Consider the following 24,363-nt stretch of genomic DNA (forward strand, 5'->3'; position numbering starts at 1 on the left):
AGATGATTTGTTTCCTTTGCCTGGAAAGCACACTCTGGAGAGAAAAGAGCAGGAGCAAAAGTGTGAAGCTGCCAGAAACGGTGTTAGGGCAGCGTGTCGCACTAAAGCTTCATTGTTTACTTAGCTTTATAATTATGATGTATACCTCTCTATCTCTAACATTTGTTTTACCTCTTTCTTTTGGCTTGATTATCATGACATTAAAGTCAATTTAAAGGTCTGGCAAAACAGCCGGTTGTCATAGTGACAGTTAAGCAGGAACAGAGCGTGACAGAGTAAAGCAGGTTGTGTTTAGATGCTGTTGTCTGAGTCGTGATCCCTCTCTCAGTCCGTCATCTTTTCCGGAAATGTACCCGTACCTCTTTTGTCACACCTTAATAGCAGCTCTGACAAAAACGTCTCTCTTTTCTAAAATGGTCATATTATTGATATTTTAGAGCCTTAAATTGCATCTGGAATTACTGGATAATAACACCGGTCTTTAACCTCAAAGCTGTGTAGAAAGAGAGGCACGTTGTTTGTTAAAATGCTACCAAATGCAAATACATCTGCGCTGATTGATGCAGATGTCTGCTGACGCATTGGATGGTGTGCTGTCAACACTGAGTTACGGAGGCATGGGGGGTATTATGCTGAAATCTAGCCAGATTTAGTCATCAGTGCATGCAAAGCCTTAAAATTCTTCCAAAATAAAAAGTCACTCTGTCATTTTCAAAAAAAAGAAAAAAATGCAACCATTAATACAACAACCACTTTGTGAAACATGCTCTACTGTGGTTTTCTTGCAGATTTGCCAACCAGAGACTTTGTGACATATCATGCTGAGATATTTCCTGCCCAGCTACAGTGGGAGGAATCAATTTTTCCGCTCTCTCAGACATCGGCAGTAAACATCAGGATGTGGTGTCAAGGCTTCCGAGTTGTAGCATGCTTTTCTCTTTCTAGCCTCACCATTTTCTAGTGATGCTGAGCATTCATGGCAGCAAAGACAGAGAGAGCAATTTCTCAAATAACAATAACTTCAATACCAGAATGCAGTGCAGCCAGTGCACTTAACTCAACTTGGAAAAGCAACATGGAAAAGTGCCTGTCTCTGAGCCCCTGCTACATGATTGCTCTTGCTGTGCTCTCTCCATTCAACTATTTCCTGAAGTTCACATTCTCAGGTGTTGTTGTAAGTCATTTGTGCAAATAAAAGAAACCTTTAACAAAAAAATGAAATAGCAATTAATTCTGCAAAATACAGGAAATAAGTAGGATGATGAAATGAGATGTATTAAATAAAGGTGAGTGCACGAAAAAAATAAATCTAAAAAAAAAAATCTTATTTCACGCTTCACGCTCTCTTTTTCATGACACTTCTTCTGCAGGAGTGCGAGCTCTGCGCACACACAGTAACAAGCCTAACTGTTAGCATCCTATAGCTAATGTTACCTAGCAGGTCAAGCTGTTTTGGGTGTTGGCATACATTTGTTGGGACTGTTGAACAGCTCAATGGTCGCATGTTAGCTGCTGCTTAACATTTATTTTATTTATATATTTCATATTATAAGTTTACACTCAACATGATTGGTCGATGGGTTCATTGGTAGAGCTCACACAAGTTTGGCTTGTTAGGAAAAAAAGTTATGTTGGTTTTTTTTGGCAGTGTAATATACATGTTTTGTGTAAAGGTACTCATAATAACAGTAACAGTACAATAAAGTATTAATTATCAAAATTATTAAGGTGTAAATTAATCGCATTGAAAAAAATACCCCCAGGCCTTATGTTAGACAAACGCTGACAAACATGCTGTTTTATCCAATCTGAGCCTTAAAAAAGAAACTCGACCTTAGAAAGTCTTTAAATGCCAAATGTCAGTGCTTTGTGATCATCTAATTCGCTCACAGCAGGGAGTGAAGGTATGTAGGTGTTTTTAATCCAGGGAGCACTCAGCCTCTCAGGTCTTGATCCTCTTTCCATTTTGCTTGAAAACAAAATGTTCTACTACTGCAGTTGATGCCTCTATGCCTGGATCACCTTTAAATGGAACCACTGGATTATCAGAACACCTGTGGCTACACACTACAATTTAACCAAACATATGAAATACTGAGCGGGACTTCACAGATATAGTTGCAGCAGATCATTTTTAAAGTAACATGTGGCTCAAGTTGTAATAAGACTAATAAATCCTGCTAAAAACAGTCTTGAGATTTGAGATGCTGAGTTGGTCCTTGCTGGTTCACCAGTTTAGAGCCAAGCACACTGGAGAGATTATTTTACAATGTGACCTCACAATAAGATGTTTTCAGTGCCTGATTGTGGTACTGAAACTACTGAATTGAAGACTGAAGTCTCCAGATGAGGGAGCTTGAGGCTCAGCTAGCAGTCCTCCAGGCTTCAGCTCCACCATTGTACCCAATTAAAGCGCTCTATGTGTTGTGACCAGCCCAGCAGGCCTTCCCTGTCTCTTCTGCTCTGTGTGTTAGATCTGTCCTCAACGGAATCATAATCACATTTTTCCCACCTCAAGTCTGGTCTGATGTGTACTCACGGTTTGATCTGTGTGAATCGCAGACATAGAACTGGTATACCCTTGTTTGGTGAAGGAGCTGTATTCATTTAGGTTAACATGACAGATAAGCTTTAGCTCACTGATCAGTCTTTCATTGCAGTTATGTATTTTTAGCTTACTTGAGTCATTGGACAAAAATGTGTTGTGCTAATGGTAAGTCTTTATAATAAGATATATAATATATATATCTTTATAAAAATCTGCTTATTCTCCAATGACAAAATATTCCATTATATTTTTTTGTCTTTATTTGAATTATCACATTTTACAGGATATTTGCTTCACAGTCCCAATATTGTTTTTCATTGATCTTCTCTCCTCTGAATATCATTTTTTGGTTGTCTGTCAGTGACCTTGCACTTGCTTGTTATCTTAAAAAAGGGCTTTTATTATAGCACTGCTTTATTTTTTAATGTTATCTTCATGCCCTATGACAGTCTGGCCTTCATTGGGTAAATTGAATTGCTTCCTTACAGCTCTATAAAGCAGATAGATGATACAGATACCTTGTTGTTCTCGTGACATTTGATTAACATAATTACAGTGTAAAACCCGGCTTTTGAAAGGTAGAGCTACAGAGAATCCTTTGTGTCTGGCACTTTTTATGTCTAAGTAAAAAGCTGAGATGATCCCATCCATCTCTAAGGTGAGGACAGAATGAAACACTAAAGGGCACAGCTACCACCTAACCTCAGATGTGAGGAAAACTCCTGTGAAAGCCTCTCATCAGCCAAGCGTTGAGTGGACTCTTATTCTCCTCTCAAACACAGGGCATACTTATGCACATTGAACCCCATCCAGTGCACTAGTGTTGAATGGAGATCAGAGGGCTGTGTGGAGCTCAGGTAGCAACCACCATGGCCCTGTCTAAACATGGACAGATATTTTTGAAAACTGATAGTTGTCCTCCCCTTTATTTAAAAAAAAACCAAAAACATTTCATCCACAGGTCCTACATTTTACAAAATATCTTTGCCCACACAAAACGTTCCCAGTGTGTGCTGTCTGCCTCATCACAAAGGTAGTAAAATGTACAGGCTAACCTTACTTTTTTCAAAACACCTACTGGATATCTCATCACTGTTGATTCTAGTTCAGTTTAAGGATGACTGATGCTCTGGACATGCTAAAGACTTCGGTCCTTTCCTCATTAATAACTAATTCATCCTTGAAAGTGTCCCACCATCTCATCATCACACTTGCAGTGATTGGCTGCAAGCAAAGCCATACAAATCCTTTTTTTTGTCTAGATCTGGGTACCAAAAGGATTAGATACAGGTTTAGTTTGGCTGGAGAAGTTATTTTGGTAGATACCATAAAGTTGATGAGTATCCAGCTTACGACATGACCCTATCTTGGGTAATGCCATCCGGTTGTTAGAGTATTAACCTCCCAAAATTTAAGAGTAGGACATGGCTCCAGACATTTGCCTAAACCCTGATAGCATCCATGACACCATAACAGTCACACACAGTGGGGAAATAACATGGATATGCGTGTGAATCTGACTTTTGTACATTGCTTGTTAAATTATAACTAATGTTACCAAGTTAGTTAATAATGTGCTCCTTGGCTGTGGATATGATGCTTGGTTACTATTGTAGGTGGTGATTGCAGCTTGCGTGAGAGCAGGCAAACACAATGTTTAATTTTTTTGTTTATATATTTGCTTTTGGGTGCTGTATTTGGAAAGCTTACAGCGACCTCTAAACTCCTTATATGCAGAGTATCACCCTCATAGCAGCCCAATGCACACCACTTCATCACATGGAGAAGACCTGGGGCCGTATTCACAAAGAATCCTAGTATTTCGAGTTGCTCCTAGTGAAGAAAATCTAAGAAAATTCTTAGAATTATAACATTTTCTTAGAATTTTCCCCTTAAATTTAAAACTAGGTCCCTGTAAAGATAGAAGTTGTTCACAAAGTATCTCAGCCCTGAAGAGAGCTCCAAAAGTGGAAAAAACGTTAAGACTAGGGAGGACGACTTGCTGATATAGGAGGCTTAAGAATTTCTTTAAGAGACAAAAATGACAGAAAGAAAAAGAAGTAGGATAAATATTCTCCAAACACTGAAAAAACGGTGAATTAATGAAATGCTATTGATTCCATTGTACAGGGATAGTGTGTGGTCGATCTCATTTGAGATGCACTCTCATCTCCCACAATAACGATGGGACGCCAGAAATAAAGCGGTGACGCAGTTCATTTATTTCCATTGGGCGTCCACTTCTTGCAGGCTCAAAAAAGAGTGAGTCTGTGAAAACCTAGCACATCTGGTAAAAGAATGTGTTTAGCTACAGGGGTCAACCACACCTCCTCACTGCAGGTTTCTGTCCCTTCTTAGCTCAGAGTGTCTCTGAGACCTTTCCTAAATCACTCTTAAACTACAACGCCTTGCTAGAAATCTTTAGGCTTAATTATGAGCTCTTTGAGAGTTTTCTCTGAATGTTTGTGAATACGGCCCCTGATATTTAGAGGCCTACAACTTTTTTACAGTTGCTTAGTTAAGGGGCAGCTGTGGCTCAGAGCGGTCATTTATCATTTGGAAGGTTGGTGATTTGAACCCTTGCCCTTGCAGTCTATATGTTAAAGTAGCTTTGGGCAAGATACTGAAACCCAAATTGCTCCCAATGATTGTGCCATATGTGTGTGAGTGTGTGTATTTATCTGATGAGCAGGTGGCACCTTGTACGGGTAGAAGAGTAGTAGTAGAAGAATGAAATCTTAAGATACTCAGGTACTGCCTTTAACATTTTTCTGAGTGTGGGCGTTTATGGAGAGGTGTGAGAGCTCATCACCTGCTTATTGTCATCTTGGTGAAACCTGAAAATAGTGCAATTAGCAAGCTAAAGGTCACAAAGTGCGGGCAGAGAACAGTAGGAAAACATAATTAATTGGCAGGTGTTAGTCAACTTTTGCCCTTTTCCTGAACCCATTTATATGTCCTGTAGACAGGTGATGCACTGACTTCATTAGCAACCTGTATGGAAGTTCTGCTTAACAAGACCTATATTTAATAAGCCAGCAGTGGTGACTAGGTATGAAGTCATGCTGGCAGCTGCTGCCCATGGACATCCTCATACTACTACTGTGGTCCAGAAATACCCATATATTTATTTTTCTTACTTTTCTTCCAGCACCCCGTGTGTTAATAAAGAGGGGCCAGATACAGTGGAGGTGAATACTATAATTTTTCTAGATACAAGCTAATGAGGTTTTCTTAAAGGTATATATATGTATTCACATTGTTATCCCCACATTGTTACTTTCATGCTGGCATAGTTTGCAGAATACAGTGTTACCGGGGAACTGGTATTTTTCTGAAGCACTGAGGTTATTTTCTTATCTGTGTGGTATCTCAGTGACTTGCCGTGTTCCCTCGAGACTTGTATAGCTGCAGCTTGTATAGCTTATAATAACACTGCAACCGGTTCTGTTCGGCTGCATTCTTACCTGATGCAGTCCAGTGGCGTTTCATTGTACATGAAAGATGCCTTTTGGCATTGCATTCTTACACCAAAAGCACAGACAAGTGGCCCTATTTCACGAGTTTGGAGTGAGAACAGGCTGGATTTACCTTATAAGTAATGAGATATAACCCTTCCTTATCCTAACCTTAACTGCCTCTGTTTTAACTGAACAGCCGCAGCAATACCTACTGGTGTTCCCCTGGGAGGAGAGGCACTGTGTGACAATACCAGTTCAAGGGCACCCTGCAGACTTTGTGCAGAGAATGGGTGTAAGTCTAGCATGATTTGTCACCTACCTGCTCAGAGCAGTTAGACAGCTCAGGACACTTGTTCCATTGTATTTTGGTGGCCTTTGCTGAAGATTCTGGTGACTCTCTCTGCAGCCATCTGAAGGCAGTGGGTGTCTGTTCCCTCTGCAGTCTCTGACTGAAGTGATGTTGCACATTGTCAAGCCACATTTATGCACAGCAGATCTGCTGGTTGCACTTTATGCTTATGGGGACCTCAAAAGTATATTAATTAATTAATTATTTTACAGTTTTTACTGGGGCGACGCGGTGGCTTTGTGGTTAGCACTGTTGCCTCACAGCAAGAGGGTCCCTGGTTCGAATCCCGGTTGGAACGGGGTTTGGCCCGGGCGGGGGCCCTTCTGTGCAGAGTTTGCATGTTCTCCCCGTGTCTGCGTGGGTTCTCTCCGGGGTCTCCGGCTTCCTCCCACAGTCCAAAGTCCAGGTTAATTGATGACTCTAAATTGCCCTTAGGTGTGGCTGTGGTGTATGGTTGTTCGTCTATATGTGTCGGCCCTGCGATAGTCTGGCGAACTGTCCAGGGTGTACCCCGCCTTCCGCCCGATGACAGCTGGGATTGGCTCCAGCCCCCCCCGCGACCCTTACGAGGACAAGCAGTTACAGAAAATGACTGACTGACTGACAGTTTTTACTGCAGTGTAAGTCAAAAGGAGCATTGGAGATGGACACATTGAAAGTAGTTCACACTCATTAAAAATCTTAGATCAATTAAAGCGGTCCCCTAATGACTCCTTTAAGACCATTAATCCTAGTCCAGCTTCAGGATTTAAAACACCAGATAACTAGGGGGAATGGTTTCATGCATCATCTTCCTTCCACATTTTCAGTTATAACACAGGAAGATGTGTGGCAGTGATAAGCACCACACTGTGATATGAGAACTTTTGGCTTAAGATTAATAGTGTTCATCAAATGTGTGTTTGGTATACTCCAGACGTACTGGGTAGGGCGCACTTGACTGCAATCTGCTGCTGGGTTCATGAAAATAGAGCCCACAGTTGCTGCTTTATGTGATGTGTGTCCTCAAACAGGGTTAGAAACGAAGTGTTTGGGGCATTCCTTTCAAAGAACCTAAAATTAAAACCAATTAAAAAATAAGGGAGTAAATTACTGTTTTCGTTTTATCAGTTTCACTTGTGTCAAGATACAGCTCCCCAAAGCCCATTACTTGCAGATTTAGTCCTGAGTGTCCTCAGCCTCCAATGATATCAGTTCAACAAGTACTCACTCTCCAGCTCCTCAGCCCCTAGAATGTGGATTTGTTGTTTGCATTGCTAATTTTCCACACTTACAAAAAGTGTAAGGGTGAACTACAGATAAGGCAGCTGTCTATGCGTGTGGGTGTGTGTGGACTAAATCCAACAAAGGTTGAATACTGATTGCTTTAATGACGGGGAAAGTGTTGATGTGCCAGACAGTAGGAATGCAGTGATAATGTAAGCTTTATCAGTGCACAAAAATCCTTGTGCAATTTGTCTTCTCTCTCTGCCTTGCTTTCTCTGTGTCTGGCTCTTGCTCTCCTGTTGCTTTCAAATCACTGGTTGAGGGTCTTTTGGCACCAGATGCCTGTTTATTTTGATTATCCCAAATGCCAATGAAAAATAGCTTAAAAATAAACGATAAAAAACCTTCACTTTCACACCAACTTATAATTAAATCAGTTTTCAGAAAACAATATAAACCGACATGTTTCAGACATGCTGGCATGACATGTTGTAGACCCACATAATTTTTGTTTTCTTTCTCTTTATTTTACTCTGTTGTACTGCTCTCCATTCTGAAACAGAAGATGTACCCATACTCAGAGCATCCCTCTGGTTGTTCATTGTCCATTGAGCAGCTCCAGATTTTATACCCTATGACTTCTCAAGTTTTAACATTGAGCACTTTAGTGTAGGAGTAGGCAATATCACATATATATTTTATAATATATATAATATATATAATATTATATATTATATATATATAATATATATTATATATATAATATTTTCCCCATATTGATCGATATTTATCACGATATATAATTTGATAATGCTGCTCTTTCCCCGCAAGAGTATTTATATTAAGTTGCCAGCCAGCACCGGCATTTTTGGTCATATTTACTAATCCTTCAAGACCTCCAGAATATTTTGTGTTTTGAATATCTAAACAATGAATACATCAGGATAAAGAACAGATCTTCAGCTTTCATACAAAAACACACACAAAAAACATTTAATTCTAGCTTCTTCCATTTCTTTTTCATCAACATCTGAATTTGTGCATTTTTATTAAAAAAAAACACATTTTGGACAAAAAGCTGAGAAAACAAATTTTTGTAAAAGACAGTCATTTTCAAGAGCAAAATCGATTTATTTTTTACATTTTTTTTGTTTTTTCCTCTTATGTTCTTATGTTAACTTGAATTGTACAAAAATAATGCCGAAAATAATAATCTGTTTGAGTTATAGTGGAACCATAGAGTCGAACATTCCCTAAAATGTCAGGAAGCACCACAGCTACAGAACAATCCCTAAGCAGCTCTGTTGTGAACTGCATATTTACATGTTGTTCTGCTTGTTGTGAGTTGGAAGGAATCTAACATCAGATGTCAGTTTATTCTTTCAACATAACTGAGCTTGAAACTCGCTACACCTGAATTCACACAGCGAGCAGCGTCTCATCTCGTCCTGTCACTGTCTCACACACACACGCACACCTGGCGCAGGAGAAGAGAGGGGGGAGACGCTGGCCTGATGACCGCTGACAGTGGTGTTTTGCAGTTACTGTGAAGAGCGGGCATGTGATTCTAAAATATATTTCCTCCTTGTTCCATGATGATCTAAATAAGTCGCTTAATATGTCTCTTGTTGTTTTTAAAATATAACGTTGGTGAGAGGGTCCGAAAAGCCGCTTAAAACTGATAAAGTCGGCACATTTGTAGTCCTCACCCTGGGACCTTGGATTGTCTTGTTTGCTTGTTTTTGGACGTGGAAATGTTGTTTTATTGCACAACATCCATAACAGTGTCCTCTACACTACGGTAAAAACACTGATTGATGGACAATGGCAGGGAAAGAGTTTAAAAAAAATGAAAATAGAAAGAAACAATGCTTGGCCCGGCGGGGAGTCAGGTCAGGCATGGCAGTCCGCCGAGCCTATCATACACTGTTTTGAATTTCTCCTCACCTCGCCACACTCACCTTATCACATACTAAACTTGAGTGAAAAATGGGCATGTACTGTGACGCCGATCTCCCCTGCTGCTGGCTGACAGACGTCTAACAACTTCTGCTCTATGACACAGCACGGCGGGCAAGCTGTTTGAATCTATCTGGTCTATCCATATTGAGTAAAAATGACCATAGTTTATCATCGAAACAACTCACCTTTTAATGTGATCCCGTATCGAGATCGTTTTATCGCCCAGCCCTACTTTAGTGTTTGGATTTAAGAGAGAGTTGTTCACTAATATTTTGGATTTTCTGGGACCATAGGAATAACATGTATGAATTTTGAATAGAAGAGACGTGGTTCCCTAGTAAATTTAGGTGCATTTTTGAAGTAAAAAAAAAAAAAATTCAGTGATCAAGTTTTAATACATAAGTTTGTGTGTAACTACATGAAAAAAACTGAATGAGGCCAGTTGTGCTTATTTGGTAATGTAGCCGTACTGAGCGTGTTCTCTGAACCTCTTCATGTCAAAACAAATTTACGTAATTTCTTTACAAATGAAGTTCCCAAAGTGTGACACTTTGTTGACCTTTTACGGGATTTGCATCAGTTAAGTGCTTGCTCACGACACTTCTCAACCTCCCATTAGCTCACAGGACTGTGTCACAGTTGCACTTCTCTGTATGCCCACAGTTTTTGAATGCCTCTGTCAATTTCCCTGTGTTGGTGCAAACCCAGTCAGAAGTGAAAGCTGGGCACATGAGTGTACATTGTTATCAGTCGCAAATGCCAATATTTAGTTCACTTGGTACCACTGAATAGAAACAAGCAACTCTACCTGTCATGAATATAAATTACCATGATATATGGGACTTTAGAGCAAAGTTTGGGGAGATAAAATTGACCCTCATGTATTCAGACAGCCTGACTCAGACTGGAGCTGACAGGAATTTACTGAATCAATATTTCTATACATCTGGAAACGCTGATAAGACAGGCGTGTATTGTCATTCAAAGATTAAATGGTGTCATTCAATCTTTGTGTTTTCTCAACATTCACTGCCTCTCTGTGATAGCAGCAAAAGTTGATATATGCAGCTTTGGCTGCAGCTCGATACCAGGAAAAATCTTCCACCTAAGTACTTCCAGAAGCAAGGCTTTTGAATAGACAATGGCCCACTGGAAACTATTACTGGTGTTTTTTTTACTAATTAGATTTCAAGCAGATGTGATCACAATGCAAAATATTTTGACAAAATCACAAAATTGGTGTTAAGATTAAACCAGTTTTCATAGAAAAGATCCACAGATCTTGTCTCTCAGTTCTTCAAATTTGGCACAAACATCCTCTTGGACTCAAAAATGATCTCATTAGGTTTTGGCTAAAGGTCTCTGAGATCTTGTGTCTGTCCCATTTTTGTGAATGCATATCCTACAAAGTCCTTGAGGGAATTTCCTCAAATTTAGCAAAAATGTCCACTTGGACTCAAGGATGGACTGGTTTCAATTTGATGTTTAAAAGTCAAAGGACAAAGTCACTGTGACCCCACAATACAAGTTTTTAGCCATAACTCAGTAATTATGTTGTTAATCCTAAAAAATATTCACACAAATGGCTAGAAGGATAAAACAATGAAGTGATGACATTTTCTACCCAAAAGTTTAGAGGACAGATATGTATATCAGGAGCTTTAAAAACAAATACTCATGTTTAAAACACTAGCTTTACAGAATTAGTCCTGTCTTAAATCCAAATAATTGTGGATAATGAAACATGTAGGTTTTAGAAAAGCCATTGAAATCTGCAAACCTCAATATGTATGTGATTCAGAAATTGTGGCACTTTCTTTTGAACGTTAAATGAACAAGTCTGAGGATCATTCTGCTGTAATTATTAAGCCAAAAAGCCTAAATAGGTTCAACTATCCCTGTTTCTCTCCCTCCTCTCTCTTTTGCTCTGTTGGTTTCTGTCTTTGTTCCGTTGCCATGGTACCTCAGCGCCTCACCTCTTCAATCTGTTTTTGTGTTCCCGTTAAAGGCTCCGTCTCCTGAACCTGAAGAACAGCAGACAACAGAAGCAGAACCTGAATCACAAGATGAAGTCTTCGGTAAGGGGTCAAACCACATCTTGAATTTTAATTTACATGCATATTGACAGCACTCTAAAGTCCCAGAGTTGGTCTGGCTTTTCTATTGAAAATCAACTGACATACAAAAAGCAGTACACCTTTTTGAATTCTTTTAGCTATTCAAATAGCAAATTTAAGAGCTACTATTAGGTGTAATTAGGGAAATCCATAAATATTGAACAGTGTAAATAATATTGGTGGAATCTTTACTACTGCAAATGCAGGCCCAGTGCAGAGAAGCACAGTGAATATAAATAAGCAGTCACACAAGTCAGCAATTATCAAATCTGACTTCAAATTTTGATTTATGTTGTTTTAAAACAAAAAAAAATACTTTTTGAACTGGAGCGATCACGATCAGCTGTAAAAGGCTTTCTTTCCAAAAGAGTGTATCATGCAATGAAATTCAGATTTTGAGTTTTTTTACTGAGGCCTTACTCATAAAGCACAGTCGAAAGGGATGAAATGTGTTATCAAAAAATCAGTATAAATCCACATTGACATGGTAGATCTGTTAACCTAGCTATCTCGGAACAATGTAGTTTTTTCTGCAGCAATAAAAAGCCTAAACAGTGCCTCCTAATTCAGCAGCGTGACAGTAATTTGGATTTAGTAGTCTGGCTGATGAAAAGTTAGCAGTTGTCATGATGAGTGAAACTTGAGAAACTGTTCCTTGAATAAGAAAATCTCAGAAGTCAGGGTTCAGGCACAGCAATTTTTTTTTCCTCTTAAGCTCTTTTTTCCCTCTGTCACATCCACTGGGATGTGTTCACCGTGTAATGACAGGAGTTGAAAAAGAGCCTTTGTAATACGGCAGCTCAGCAGAGGAGGGCAGAATTTGTCGGTACCAAGTTGATTGATTTCAATACGAGACATTTTTCACAAATTAAGTTGAAGGGTATCATCAGGAGGCACATAGATAATTGCAGTTGTTAGTGGAAGTTTGCTGAATTCCCTTTTCAAAGAGGCAACAGCTCTGATTTAATTCTAATCAAATGAGATTGGATTTACTTCTGACCAGTATAACTGTAATTTATCCACATTGGCTAAATAATGGATCGGGCTACAACAGAAAACTCAATCAAGACTTAAATTGCTAAGTTACGAGAACTTTCCCATGAAAACAATGTCCCCAATGTCTTATTTTTCCACCTTGAGTGAAACCATCAGTGTTTCTGTGGCCTTCCGTTGGCTCTCGTCAACCTTGATAATAGGAGCTGAGTGAGGATGCAACTTCCCAACATGAAGGAGGATTGGTTGTTCATTCTGCAAAAGAATGAAACCTTCAAGAAGTTCACCACATTTGTACAGGAAAACCAATGAATGTTGAAGACCTATGGAATAGAAGACAAGCACGGCCTGTCTTCTCCCTTCTGTGTCAGTCTCGATTGTTTTCAGGGTGAGTCGAGGTGAAATGCAAGACAGGGAAGGGATTTGGATAGGCCTATATAAAGAAGTTACAGCCCATGTAAGTGCTTTTTCAAGTGTGTGTTTATTAAAAGGGATATCCAATGTTACTTGCCATTATACAGTATCTCTCATAAGCTATTTTAAGAGTTTAAACAACTTTAAAAAACAAAAAAAAGGTTAGTGATTCACTTCTTCCAGATCTTTCCTCAGGGCACAATTGCCTCTAAACCATCACAAGCAGATGAGATGGAATTAAAACCCCAGAGATAATTTCAAAAAATATAAGTATATTCCATGGATGGATTACTGAACAGGTCTCCCAGGCACAGGTCTAGGGGCCCAAAGTGACACTTAAATTAAAATGGAACAGGAAGAGACTCAAAATCTATTTTATGAAAAACCTGGCTAGCTTTGTGTTGCATGGCCTGTGTGTTAGTGCATACGGTCATATTGTTAACGTGTAACTGCATCTTTTAACATTTCATCAAAATCTATGTAATGACTTGTATTTTACCTCTGCTTGTATTTTATCTCTACTTTATCTTTACTTATCTCTACTTTATCTCTACTCTCTACTTGTCTCTACTTTATTGCTCTTTCTTGCTGCTGTTGTTGCTCTGCATGTCTGCATGTAATGCTTAGCTGTGTGTCATCACTTTATGCTGCTTGAATGGCTATTTGTGCTAAAAAGCTGTATGTTGTTGCTTCACACTGCTTGCATGGCTGCTTGTGTGAAAATGCTATTTGTTGTTGCTGTGTCATTGTTTTGTGCTAATGCTGTGCTGTTTCTTGTTGCTTTGCATGACCTGTGATCTGCTTTGTGAATTCTTGTTTGACATTGCTGTTGCTATGTTTATGGTGTCCTGTGAATTTCATCATTTTATAGTTTTTAGAAGAAGGACAACAGTTGAAAATTAGCCAGCTGCTAATTCGCTTCATGCTGCCCGCATGGCTAATTGTGCAAAAATGCTGTTTGTTGTTACTGTGTTATTGTTATGTTTGGATGTTGTGCTGTTTAATTGTTGCTCTGCATGGCCCGTGTTCTGCTTTGAGAATTTCTTGTTTGATACTGCAGTTGCTGTGTTTATGGTTTCCTGCTGTAGTTCTGTTAATTTTATTATTTTTAAGGTTTAAAACATCTTGCCAAAGTTACAGTTGAAAATTAGCCAGCTGCTAATTTGCTTTACACTGCTTGCATGGTTGATTGTGTGAAAATGCTGTTTGCTGTTGCTGTGTCATTGTTTTGTGCTAATGTTTCTGCTGCTGTTTCTTGCTGCTCTGTATGGCCTGTGTTCTATCTTGAGAATTTGCGTTCTATGAATTTTATCATTTTATAGGTTTCAAAACATCCTGCCAAAAGTTGAAATTTATCCAGCTGGCTGATGCTGGCACATTTACAGAAATGTTGATTCATGTGTGGTGTCCTTATTAATACAATAAATTAAAATTAAATGAAAAAAGAAGATGACCACAAAGACACTCAAAAGTCCACAAAGAAATGCAAAGGAACTGCAAAGACACAAAATAAACACAAAAACAGGCAAAACAACAACAACAACAAAAAAAAAACACTAATGGATTTTGGAAGTGGCCAAAGAGATATCTTTAAATAGGTAGATATATTTTTTGGAACATCCCAACACTCACAAAATGACTAATTTCACCACCAAGATCTGATCTATTCAATCCAAAAGCATTTACAGAGTCTAGAAGAGACACACAATTAAATTATTTTATCCCCATTCAAGTTAGAGGAGAGCCGAACTGGAAGCAGTCGGATCTATCGAGGTAAGCATAGTGGACTTGGGCAATATAGTGCCAGTCATCTGGGTAATTTTATGCTAAAATTTTTCGGTTTCATGTACCTCTAAGCAAGTTTTATAGGAACGTACGGAGCCCTGCCTTAAACTCTGCCTCCAGTTTTCTTTATACATTCATGTCATTTATTAGGACAAGATTTCACACAAATATGTAATGATGATGACATTTAATATCCAAAAGATCAAAGGTTAACTTCACTGTGACATCATAATATTATGCATGATATTATGCATAATATGTGATGCATAATATTATGCATCACATATTGACCATTAGTCAACATCTTGTCTCAAAAAAAGACAAGAAAGAGACATTTGGTTGGATGCTACATTGATGACACGAATAACAGGTGTCCACCTTCAAACTGCGCTGATTGTAGGTTACAGACCATCTGTGCTGCTGGGTTCACAGACATAGATGTAAACTGTAAGTGTAACTTGACTGGTATACGGCGGCATACAACCATGTGGCGGTAATTCTAGTTTTTTTTATGATTCAGTAAGCAGCAGTTTCTATACTGTGGTTATGAGCAATTTTTGGATTATGTTAACTATAGTGGGATCCACAAAGAAACGCTCCAATCAAACAATATGAGGACATTGAGGAAGCTGATTATAGTGTGTTTTTTTGCCCCAGATTGAGTCTACTGTTACACAATCAATGTAGTATTGATTATTATTATTATTATACGACAAATGCAAAACCATTTAAACTGCGTTGCGTCAGAGGGTGGATGCACCAAGCAACTGATTTCAAGGAAAGGTCAATATTGACCTAATATCATGCAAAAGCAATTTCTCAGCCCAGCTGCCTTGCGTGTATACATACATACATGCATGATTGAATTTGTGTGTCTCTATATTAATGTCATGTCACGGCAGCTTGTTTTAGTTTGTAATCATGCCTCCCCATGAAGGGGCAAGCTTACCAGATCGCCACCACTGTGATCTGCCGTTCTCACTGATGCTTTATTATCAGCATGAAAGTTATACCAGAGGCTTTGTCAGATTGATCTAAAAGCTACTCGATACACTCCTTCTCCTGCAGCTAATTAATGTTCCTTGTGTTTAACACTTGCTATTGATCAGCATGGGGCAGACTTTGTGGATCCACCACTGACACAAGTGATACGTCAAAGAAGCCCCCCACACAACACGTTATTAATTTTAAGCCTTTGAGAATGACATGTTTACCAGGCACAGACATGTAATTATCTGACATGTATGTCAGAAAGGTTACTGTACAAGTGGACAGGCTTGCTTCAATGGCTGCTTGATGCTATTATTTTCTTGCACATGTCTCATAATGGACATCAGCTTCCTTACACAGCTCATGAAGAGAATAGAAATCAATCAGGAAGCAGCTTTAAGTGGCGATCTCTTCGAGATGGGAGGTTAGCAGCCGAGAGACTGCAGTGTTTGCCACGCTCAGTCAGGTTTTTTAAAGAATTTACTTTAAAGTGAACATATTTTAGCTTCACTGTGAAGAGAAATAACTAGCTTGGTTTTAGACTGAGGCTGAAATTAAAGAGCAGTTTGTCTTGATTAGGGTTTGTTAGAGCAGTAAGTGGAAAACCAGTAATCAGAGTAATATTCCAATCAGACTAAACAAGGCTTCATGTAGACCCATCAGTCAGAAGACACTTGCCTGATCTGACCTGATCAGAGGCAATTTTTAATCGGGTTGAGAGGGTTGGTGTAAACCATTCGTAATCTATTACATAGGAAAATATTAGCACCTGATAACTATGCAAGTGCTTCATTGTTTCTCTCTAGTTGGAACAAATATATTCTTTTTGCACGTGTTTGCCTCACATGGGAGTCCCATAGAATGTCCAGGGATGATGTTTTTCTGTAGGCTGACGTTGGTCAAAGTTGGTCACCCTGGCTCCCTTGTCAAGAAGTTGTAATGGGATTATTCCACTGGATTTTGGATTATTGCAGAAAATAAGCTCTGGGGCAAATAAACATTTGATACTTACATGTTTTGTTCAGAAAGGTTTTTTTTTACGACACATAAATGCTTCACAGCTTGTGAATGGGGTATTTACTGACATATTTTATGTCAGAATAAAAATCTCTGAAGCATGTATAAACCACAGACACTTGTTGCATCTAACCAAAAACCCATTCAAAAAACCCATTGACTTTGAAACAAGGGAATCATGAGTGCTGAGCTAATAACCCATTTTCAGGTTTTGGGACTCATTCTCGGAGCACTCTATTAGGTGATGTTATGAGCTGCACATGAAGCTACTGATTCTAAGTGACTGCCTCTATTGATTTTGACCAAGAATTGTTCATAAATTTAAAAAAAAAAATATTCAGGGCTCTGCTAGTGATGCATTCTTATGTGACTGCTGTGATTAATATATATATTCTTTTGAGTTTGAAACAGTAGTCTTATGTCAGTTGATATAGCATCCGTCTATAGCAGTAGCCTGTAAAGAGATGGTTAGGAAACATAAATAAATAAAATGTAATAGTCATACATGCATGTAACTTGTAGTGTCTACCAATAGTTTGCACGTGTGAGGTGTTTAGGGGACATCTTTAATTTTTAGCTACAGATAATAACCTTGGTTACACTTAGGTTACTTACTAATAAATTATATAAACAGCTGAAACCACTTCTACTCATTAAGTAGTTTCTGTATTGAGTGAATGGAATTCTCTTTAAAGTTTGAAAACATCCACTTCTGTTATATTTACGGCAGATTAGATCATTTACAGTGTGCAGAACCACCTTGCAAGAATCAAAGAGCTTATAGTCTTATTAAATGCTTTCGGGCATGCACATGCACGTCTTAACGGATCACTTTATTTATTTCAATGTAAACCATGGATTTGGAATCTCTTATCAGAATGCCAAATGTATAAATATATATAAATAATTTAAATACATATTGTCACTTAGCTGCTGCTATAGTGTGTATTTTGTAGTTATTACATTGCTTCAGATAGTAGTACACATTCCACTCTGATGGCTTACGTTTAACTGGCTCTTTGCTCAGTCAGCACTGGTCTCTGATAGTGTGTAAAAATCCCATTTTCTTATCAGTTTCTAACTCTTAAAGAGGGAACATTGCTGTTAAGATACATTTAAAACCCTCCTCTTACCTGTGCACCAAGGCTGAACTAATGCAGTGCCATTAGGTTGATTCAGGCTGCGGGCAAAGAAAATAAAAGGAATTTCCACCAAATTGACAAAGCGTGAGTGGTTTATGATGGGCAGGTTAGCTGTACTTTATTGGAGCCTGTTTTGGTGAAGTGTCATCAGCAGGCGTCATGAGTCACCTCTGCCTGTCCAGCGTCTGGGGATGTCTCCATGCAGAACTTCCTGTTTGCACTGCTTTTCCACTGAAGAGCAAACACACTGCCATCAGCTGTGCAGCTGTTAAAAGCCCATTATGGCCCCATTACCTGGCCCAGTCAGCAGCATGCCCCCTGTTCAGCAAAACAGACCCCTTCTATCTGTCTGTCTGCTTGTTCCGTCCTGACTCGGTCTGGGTCACTGTTTCTTATCATCACAGGGTGAAGTGAGGAGAAATGAACAGCAGTTTTAGATAGAAACCCAGTAGAGGTAGGGAAAGAAATGTGCGATGGACTTGGACGTTTGATATAATAATGCTGTGTGTATTTTATTGTGTAATTTATTGTATTCTATTTTAGTATCTTCTTTGACTTTTAGAAAGTGTCTTTTAGGTTCTTTCAAAGCATTTTACAAATAAAATGTTTGTTTTTTTTTTCTTACATTTTTATTATTATTATTAAGATGATGGGCTAGCCCAGGGGTGTCAAACTCATTTCAGTTTAAAAAAGTACATTCTGAAAACATTCATCCATTTACAGCACAGATGGTGAACAGCCTGAAATTTCTTGGAAAAAATGAGTGCAATTTCAACAATATGTTACTGATTCCCTACATTCAATCAGTGCACTACTCACTGACATTCCTTTTTTTTTACTCCTGTGCAGTACTGTTTACATCTCCACACCAAATTAAAGTGAAAGTTTGATAGCTTCCACTTCCACGAGCAACAGGATTCAACCAATATTGTTTTAGATAAGAGTTCTGATACAGATTCTCTTGTACTTACACTGCTGATTGACAATATTTGGCACAGTGTCCAATATCTTTGACTGACCGCAATAAGTATTCACTGTCATTTCAGAGAGCTGTATTCTGGTCAGGGTGAAAAGCTTCTGAAGCAGCATTTTACATGAAGTAGGCTTTTCACTGTTTAACTTGCTCCTGAAACCTGCCACCTCTAGCCTTCACGAAGTGCGTTTATAAATATTAAATATGCAAAGTCATTAGCTGGATTAGACCCTTTGGTAGGTAGATTCTGGCCCATGAATCATATGTTTGACACACTCGGGGCTAGGTTATTATTTCTTATGTGTAATTTATGGTGGGCTCTCTGCACTTTTGATGAGTGTCACTTGACAGAAATGACCTGTTTTCAACTGAAAAAAAGTGTTGTGTGACACATAACAATTTTGTTAATTTGTGGAGAACATCATAGTATGTCAAGCAGTGTGGTTAATAGTGTCATCACCATGGAGATAGTAGTATTCGAGCCCCCCAAATCTGACCTGCAAAGCTGACGAACACAGCTGGTCAAACTGCCTTCACCAGGCTGATAACTGTCCAAGCATAAACTGAAAAGGTCACCCTGCTCTTTAATTCCTGACGTGTGGCACTCTTCAAAAGCGTTGTGTGCCTGACCATAACTCAGGCTTTACAGTTTGCTTTCTTCCCTGACCCTTCATAAACCACAAAGTTCTGTCATTCAGAGGAGAAAGATAACATCAAGTAACAAAACATAAGTCAGTGAAGTAGTCTAAAGTTCAATACATCACAATCATGTCTGGGCAAAAAGTTGTGTTTGTCTTTTAAACCAACTCAATCAAGAAGTTTGAGTTGTTTTTTTTTTTTTTTTTAAATAAAGTCGATGCCACTTTCCCACCAAATGTACAACAGTGCATACATGGCCTGAGGTAGTGCTTAGTCTAAGTACAGCACATAATCCTACAAAGCAGCTACCACGGACTACATCAGAATCTAAAGACAGTATTACTTTTCCAATCTGGTATCTTCTCTGATTTTGTAATGCCTGAGATGTTTTTACCCAAATCCTGATAGGATTGGAGAGTCAAGTTTCACATCTTTGGTAATTCAGGATTGCACAAAGTTAACTTTCTTCTCTAGAGTGAAATTTTAATTTGCCATCACTACCTCCTGTTAATGCCAGAATCCCTTATATCCCTCCTGGATATTAGTTGATGTCAAATGTTAGAGGATGCTTTCGAAAGTGTCTGTCAGGAATATGAAATGTAGATAATAGTTTGAAAATGGGTATTGTTCTGTTAAACACATGTGCATTCAAGGACCGACACTCATTATCTTTAATCTGTAAGGATGTTAGGTTCATATGAAAGGGAAAGCATGCAATTATGAAACAGGGTTTGGCTCTTTCTCTTGACTTGAAAAAGTCTTTTTCTTGTAATTAGTTTGTTGTTGTGCCTCTGTCTCTTCCTCCACCCACACTCATGAAGAGAACGTTAATGAGATGAATCGATACTTATTACCTAAGCTCTTACATTGTAGGTCAATCAATTCTCATGCAACAGAGTAAGATGTATCAAAAAAAAACAAACAGAGAATTGGGATGAGGTTATGCACCAAAGTAGCAAAGTAAAGAATTTCTTAACATTCCTGAAATAAATTAAAGAGTAAATCTTAGCACACAAAAGCTGATGCCTTTTTTCCTTTTGTTAAGCTTTGCACATTCCCTCCCAGTATTAAGTATGGCTTCACCACAAGGAAGAGAGGAAAGAGTCAGAGACCAGATAAACACTGGACTGCATTCAGTCAGCAAGTGACCACTCCTGAGTGAGCCCAGAGGGCATCTTTTTCAGCCTCATATCACATTATCTGTGCGAAGAGACTGCACACTCTCTGTGAAGCAATGATTCTGCTCTCTTTGTTTGGAAATGTGCATGTTTTGAGGCAGCTGGGAAAGCTGATATAGTAATATTTTATGGTTATAATAGCAGAACTAATGAATGAAGGAAGAAATACATATTGGATGGTTGGCTGATAACAGTGATTGATATTCATACATGGCAGAATATTTTTTGTCATTTTGTCAAAATTCAAAAATAAGGGTAATAACTGGTGCCTGATGAAAGACACTTTAGTAAGATAACATTTTAACATGTCATCACTTAGCTCATCAACACCAGAAGCTTTTCTCACTTTTTCATTTTCATTTTCTTTTGAATTATTTTGCTTCTGAAAACTCCATTCAAAAAAATATTATCAGAATTAATCGAATTGCCTCCATTCTCTCACAAAGTTCGTGCGTCAAACTTTTACATTTTGAAAAGAGCTAAGTTAAAAAAAAGGATGACGGCACAGTAATTATTTCTACCATGAGAACCTTCACTTGTAATTTAAAAACCTGAAAAAGGAAAGTATTGCATATTGATGATATTCAGATGAATAAAATATAAATAAAAATACAAGAAAGGTTATTTAGTGTTATAATCTGACTTGACAACTGGTAGTAATGACAAGTGCATTTTAGGGTTAGGGTTAGCAGGTACACTTTTGGTCACTAATACAAGAGAGGAGGAGCAGCTCATGTATCGATTTAAATCTCATCCCCAAAAATTGAAGAACACTGAAAGGACAAAGAAATGCTACAGTAACACTGAACTTACATAATCAAATCTTGTCTTTTGCATGTGTAACGCACACATGCATTAGCTTTTCACCTCCACAACTCATCCAATACTTGTATTGTTTTCTTTAAAACCTAAGTTAAATCCTGCACTGGAAAGGAGGACTCAGACAGCAACAATGAAATGTAATATAGATATACAGTTCCACAATGAAAATACATTGAATGGCTATTGCAAAAAAACTGCCTGTCATAGATGAATGAACTGCAATGACAATCTTAGAAATTTTATTTTTTATTTTGTTATTGTATTACCCATCTTATCCAAATCTGAATGTGCAGCCTTTCACACTTACTACCTTGACCCTTACCCTATAGTTGGACTGATGCAACAAAACACCACTTGAATTAGAAAAAAAAAAAAGTGGAGAATTGTTTGGGAGCATATGATTAACATCTACCAATAGCATTGTACCAAATAGCATTGACTTTTTCTCGTGTTATATCTGAAATCTGAAAATGTTCAGCACACACTGTGTCTGCGCTCCACAACCCCCCTGAAATATCAAACAACAAAGATAACTGGATTTGCTTCCAAATCGTTCAAAATCAAAATGAAGCTCAACATTTCAAAATATAAAAGCATGTCATGGAAGAATTATAAACCAAGTGTCTGACAAAGATATGGAGATAACACAATATAAGACTGTCCTCATAAAATCAATTGTCATTTCGGATTTTTTCTTCCTGCAGGTCATACTTGAGTTTCCATCAAGGAACACGAATGATATTGGTGCGAACCAATTATCACTTATTTCATGCACTACGTGCTTGCCCTGTAATTGTTTTAGGGACCTTATGGCTTCCCCTGAAATCTTAGGGGCAGAAAAGGTTGCTTTAGGTTGTATTGATTTTGTCACAGCCTGATGGGGTTAGTCAGAGTGCTCTTCTTTACTGCTGGTCAAGAGTGAGCAGAGAGAGGATCTAAGACTCCTCATCTCTCTGCTCGCTCATTACTAATTCTATAGAGAAGCTTCTGAAAACACAGGTCAACCCCTAATAAAAACAGAATCAGACCAAGCTCTTTAGAAATTAGATTTTTCCCTATAAAGTCTTGTGAATATTTAGTATCTGGGTTAGTTACTGAGGATGAAGAGCTGGATGATGGAGTTAATGCAGAATCATGTGTGATGTACACAGCTAGGCTTTGCATTTACTGACATGCCCTTTGCCTGGCAAGTACAGCTCCCACAGCTTTATGCATTCATGATTGGATTCTTCTTCATCCTGCTCACTTTGTTTGCTTAATGTTTTGGTTTTTTTTAAGTGGATAAAGAGGCAGAGGGAGTAAATAATTTTTGTTGTATGGATTTTGGCAAAATGTCTGGGTTCCCAAGGTCCCGACATTCTTGGAAAATGTATGAAATTAGAGAAACTGTTTTCCAGGTCTGGAAATTGTTTGCATTTAACAGAATGTTTTGGAAAAGTTTTGAAAATACAATTCTAAAAATCCCAATGCATGTTTAGCATTATGCAAAATGTGTTCCTAGTATACTGATTTAAAATATAGTATTAGTGTAGTAGTGTAGTATATAGACTGTTGAAACATACCGTAGGTAGCACTTTTGCAAATGCAAAAGTGTGTGTGTGTATGCATATGCGATAATGTATGGTTTCATTGCTTAATAGGCCCACCCATTTTAAACTACTTAATTAAGTCATGGAAATACGGTAAAATATTGGGAAAAAGTAATGGGAAAGTTTTGAAAATTCATTGGTTAGAATATGCCAGAACCGTTTTTAAAATTTGGTAGCTTTCGGACTAGTACAAGTCACTTTGTAGACTGTCAAAATCATGCAGAAAATATTACTATTACTATTATTTTTTTTTATATCCTCTCTGCCTCCTGCTGCCATTTTTTGCCTTCTACACCCTCAGAATCCATTGGTCACATACACTGAAAGGTGTAATGTGTGTTTCACTGATTTCCATCTATGTGTATGCACTATATATTCTCACTGAGATTGTGTAAGCACTGCTGACTGCGCATACAGCACAGTATTAAGAATATGTACGAGTGTGTTTCTCTGCTGTGCATTTGTCAGCTGTACACATATATAAGTGCAGTGGCTCAGTCATTTGTCTCTGTGGCCGAGGCTGACACGAGCTGGTACGGGCCCTGGCACTGCCAACGTGAAGCACCTCCTCTCCTCCCCCCTCAAAAGCTCTGATTGTTAAAGGGCAGCATCCATCACTGGACCAGTGTTCTTTGGTTTGACACCATTGTTCAGATTCTCCCTTTCTGTCCCCTCTCACCTCGCTTTCTCGCCTCTGATCTCTTTCCATTTCTTTCAGGGGCTCTTCTCTTTTGCAGATGAATGAATTAATCCCAAGATCGCTCGAAATAAGCTACGATATGCACTACATGCCAGTATTTTTTCTTCTGATCTACCAAGTGTGGTCCTGTTATTGATGCAGGCACAATCATTTCCTGCTGTCTGCAGCTTTTCCCAGCTGATTTCATGAAAGCACACACCATGTAACTGGGTATTTTGAGTGTGTGTGTGTTTGTGTGCCATGTTGTAAGAGATTGTGCCTCGGTGTTGCCATGAGTTCAGAAGGCCACGTCATCTGGCCTCGACCATCTGGCAGGACAATCACTGAGTGTGTATGTGTGTTAGCAGCTGGGTCTGTGGCTACAAGAGTCCAAGAAGAGAGGATGATGGGTAACCAGGAGAGTACAAAAGTACTACTCTAGCTACTACATCCCATATGTCAGACAAGATGAAGTGGAATCCTTTTCCCTTGGAAGAAA

At 38.6% G+C, this 24,363-nt stretch overlaps 1 protein-coding gene across 1 annotated transcript in view; it reads left to right on the forward strand.

Annotated features, from left to right (window-relative positions):
* LOC121945207 (myelin basic protein-like) overlaps nucleotides 1-24,363 on the forward strand; it is a 60,006-nt gene that overhangs the window by 21,896 nt on the left and 13,747 nt on the right. Inside the window, exon 3 of the mRNA XM_042489268.2 lies at nucleotides 11,535-11,604. Within this exon, the coding sequence (XP_042345202.1) occupies nucleotides 11,535-11,604 (70 nt within the window). The remainder of the gene's footprint in view (nucleotides 1-11,534; nucleotides 11,605-24,363) is intronic.

The sequence above is a fragment of the Plectropomus leopardus genome, chromosome 11, assembly GCF_026936395.1.
Source record: "Plectropomus leopardus strain MGB_pleo_1.0 chromosome 11, ASM2693639v1, whole genome shotgun sequence".
Lineage (NCBI taxonomy): Eukaryota > Metazoa > Chordata > Actinopteri > Perciformes > Serranidae > Plectropomus > Plectropomus leopardus.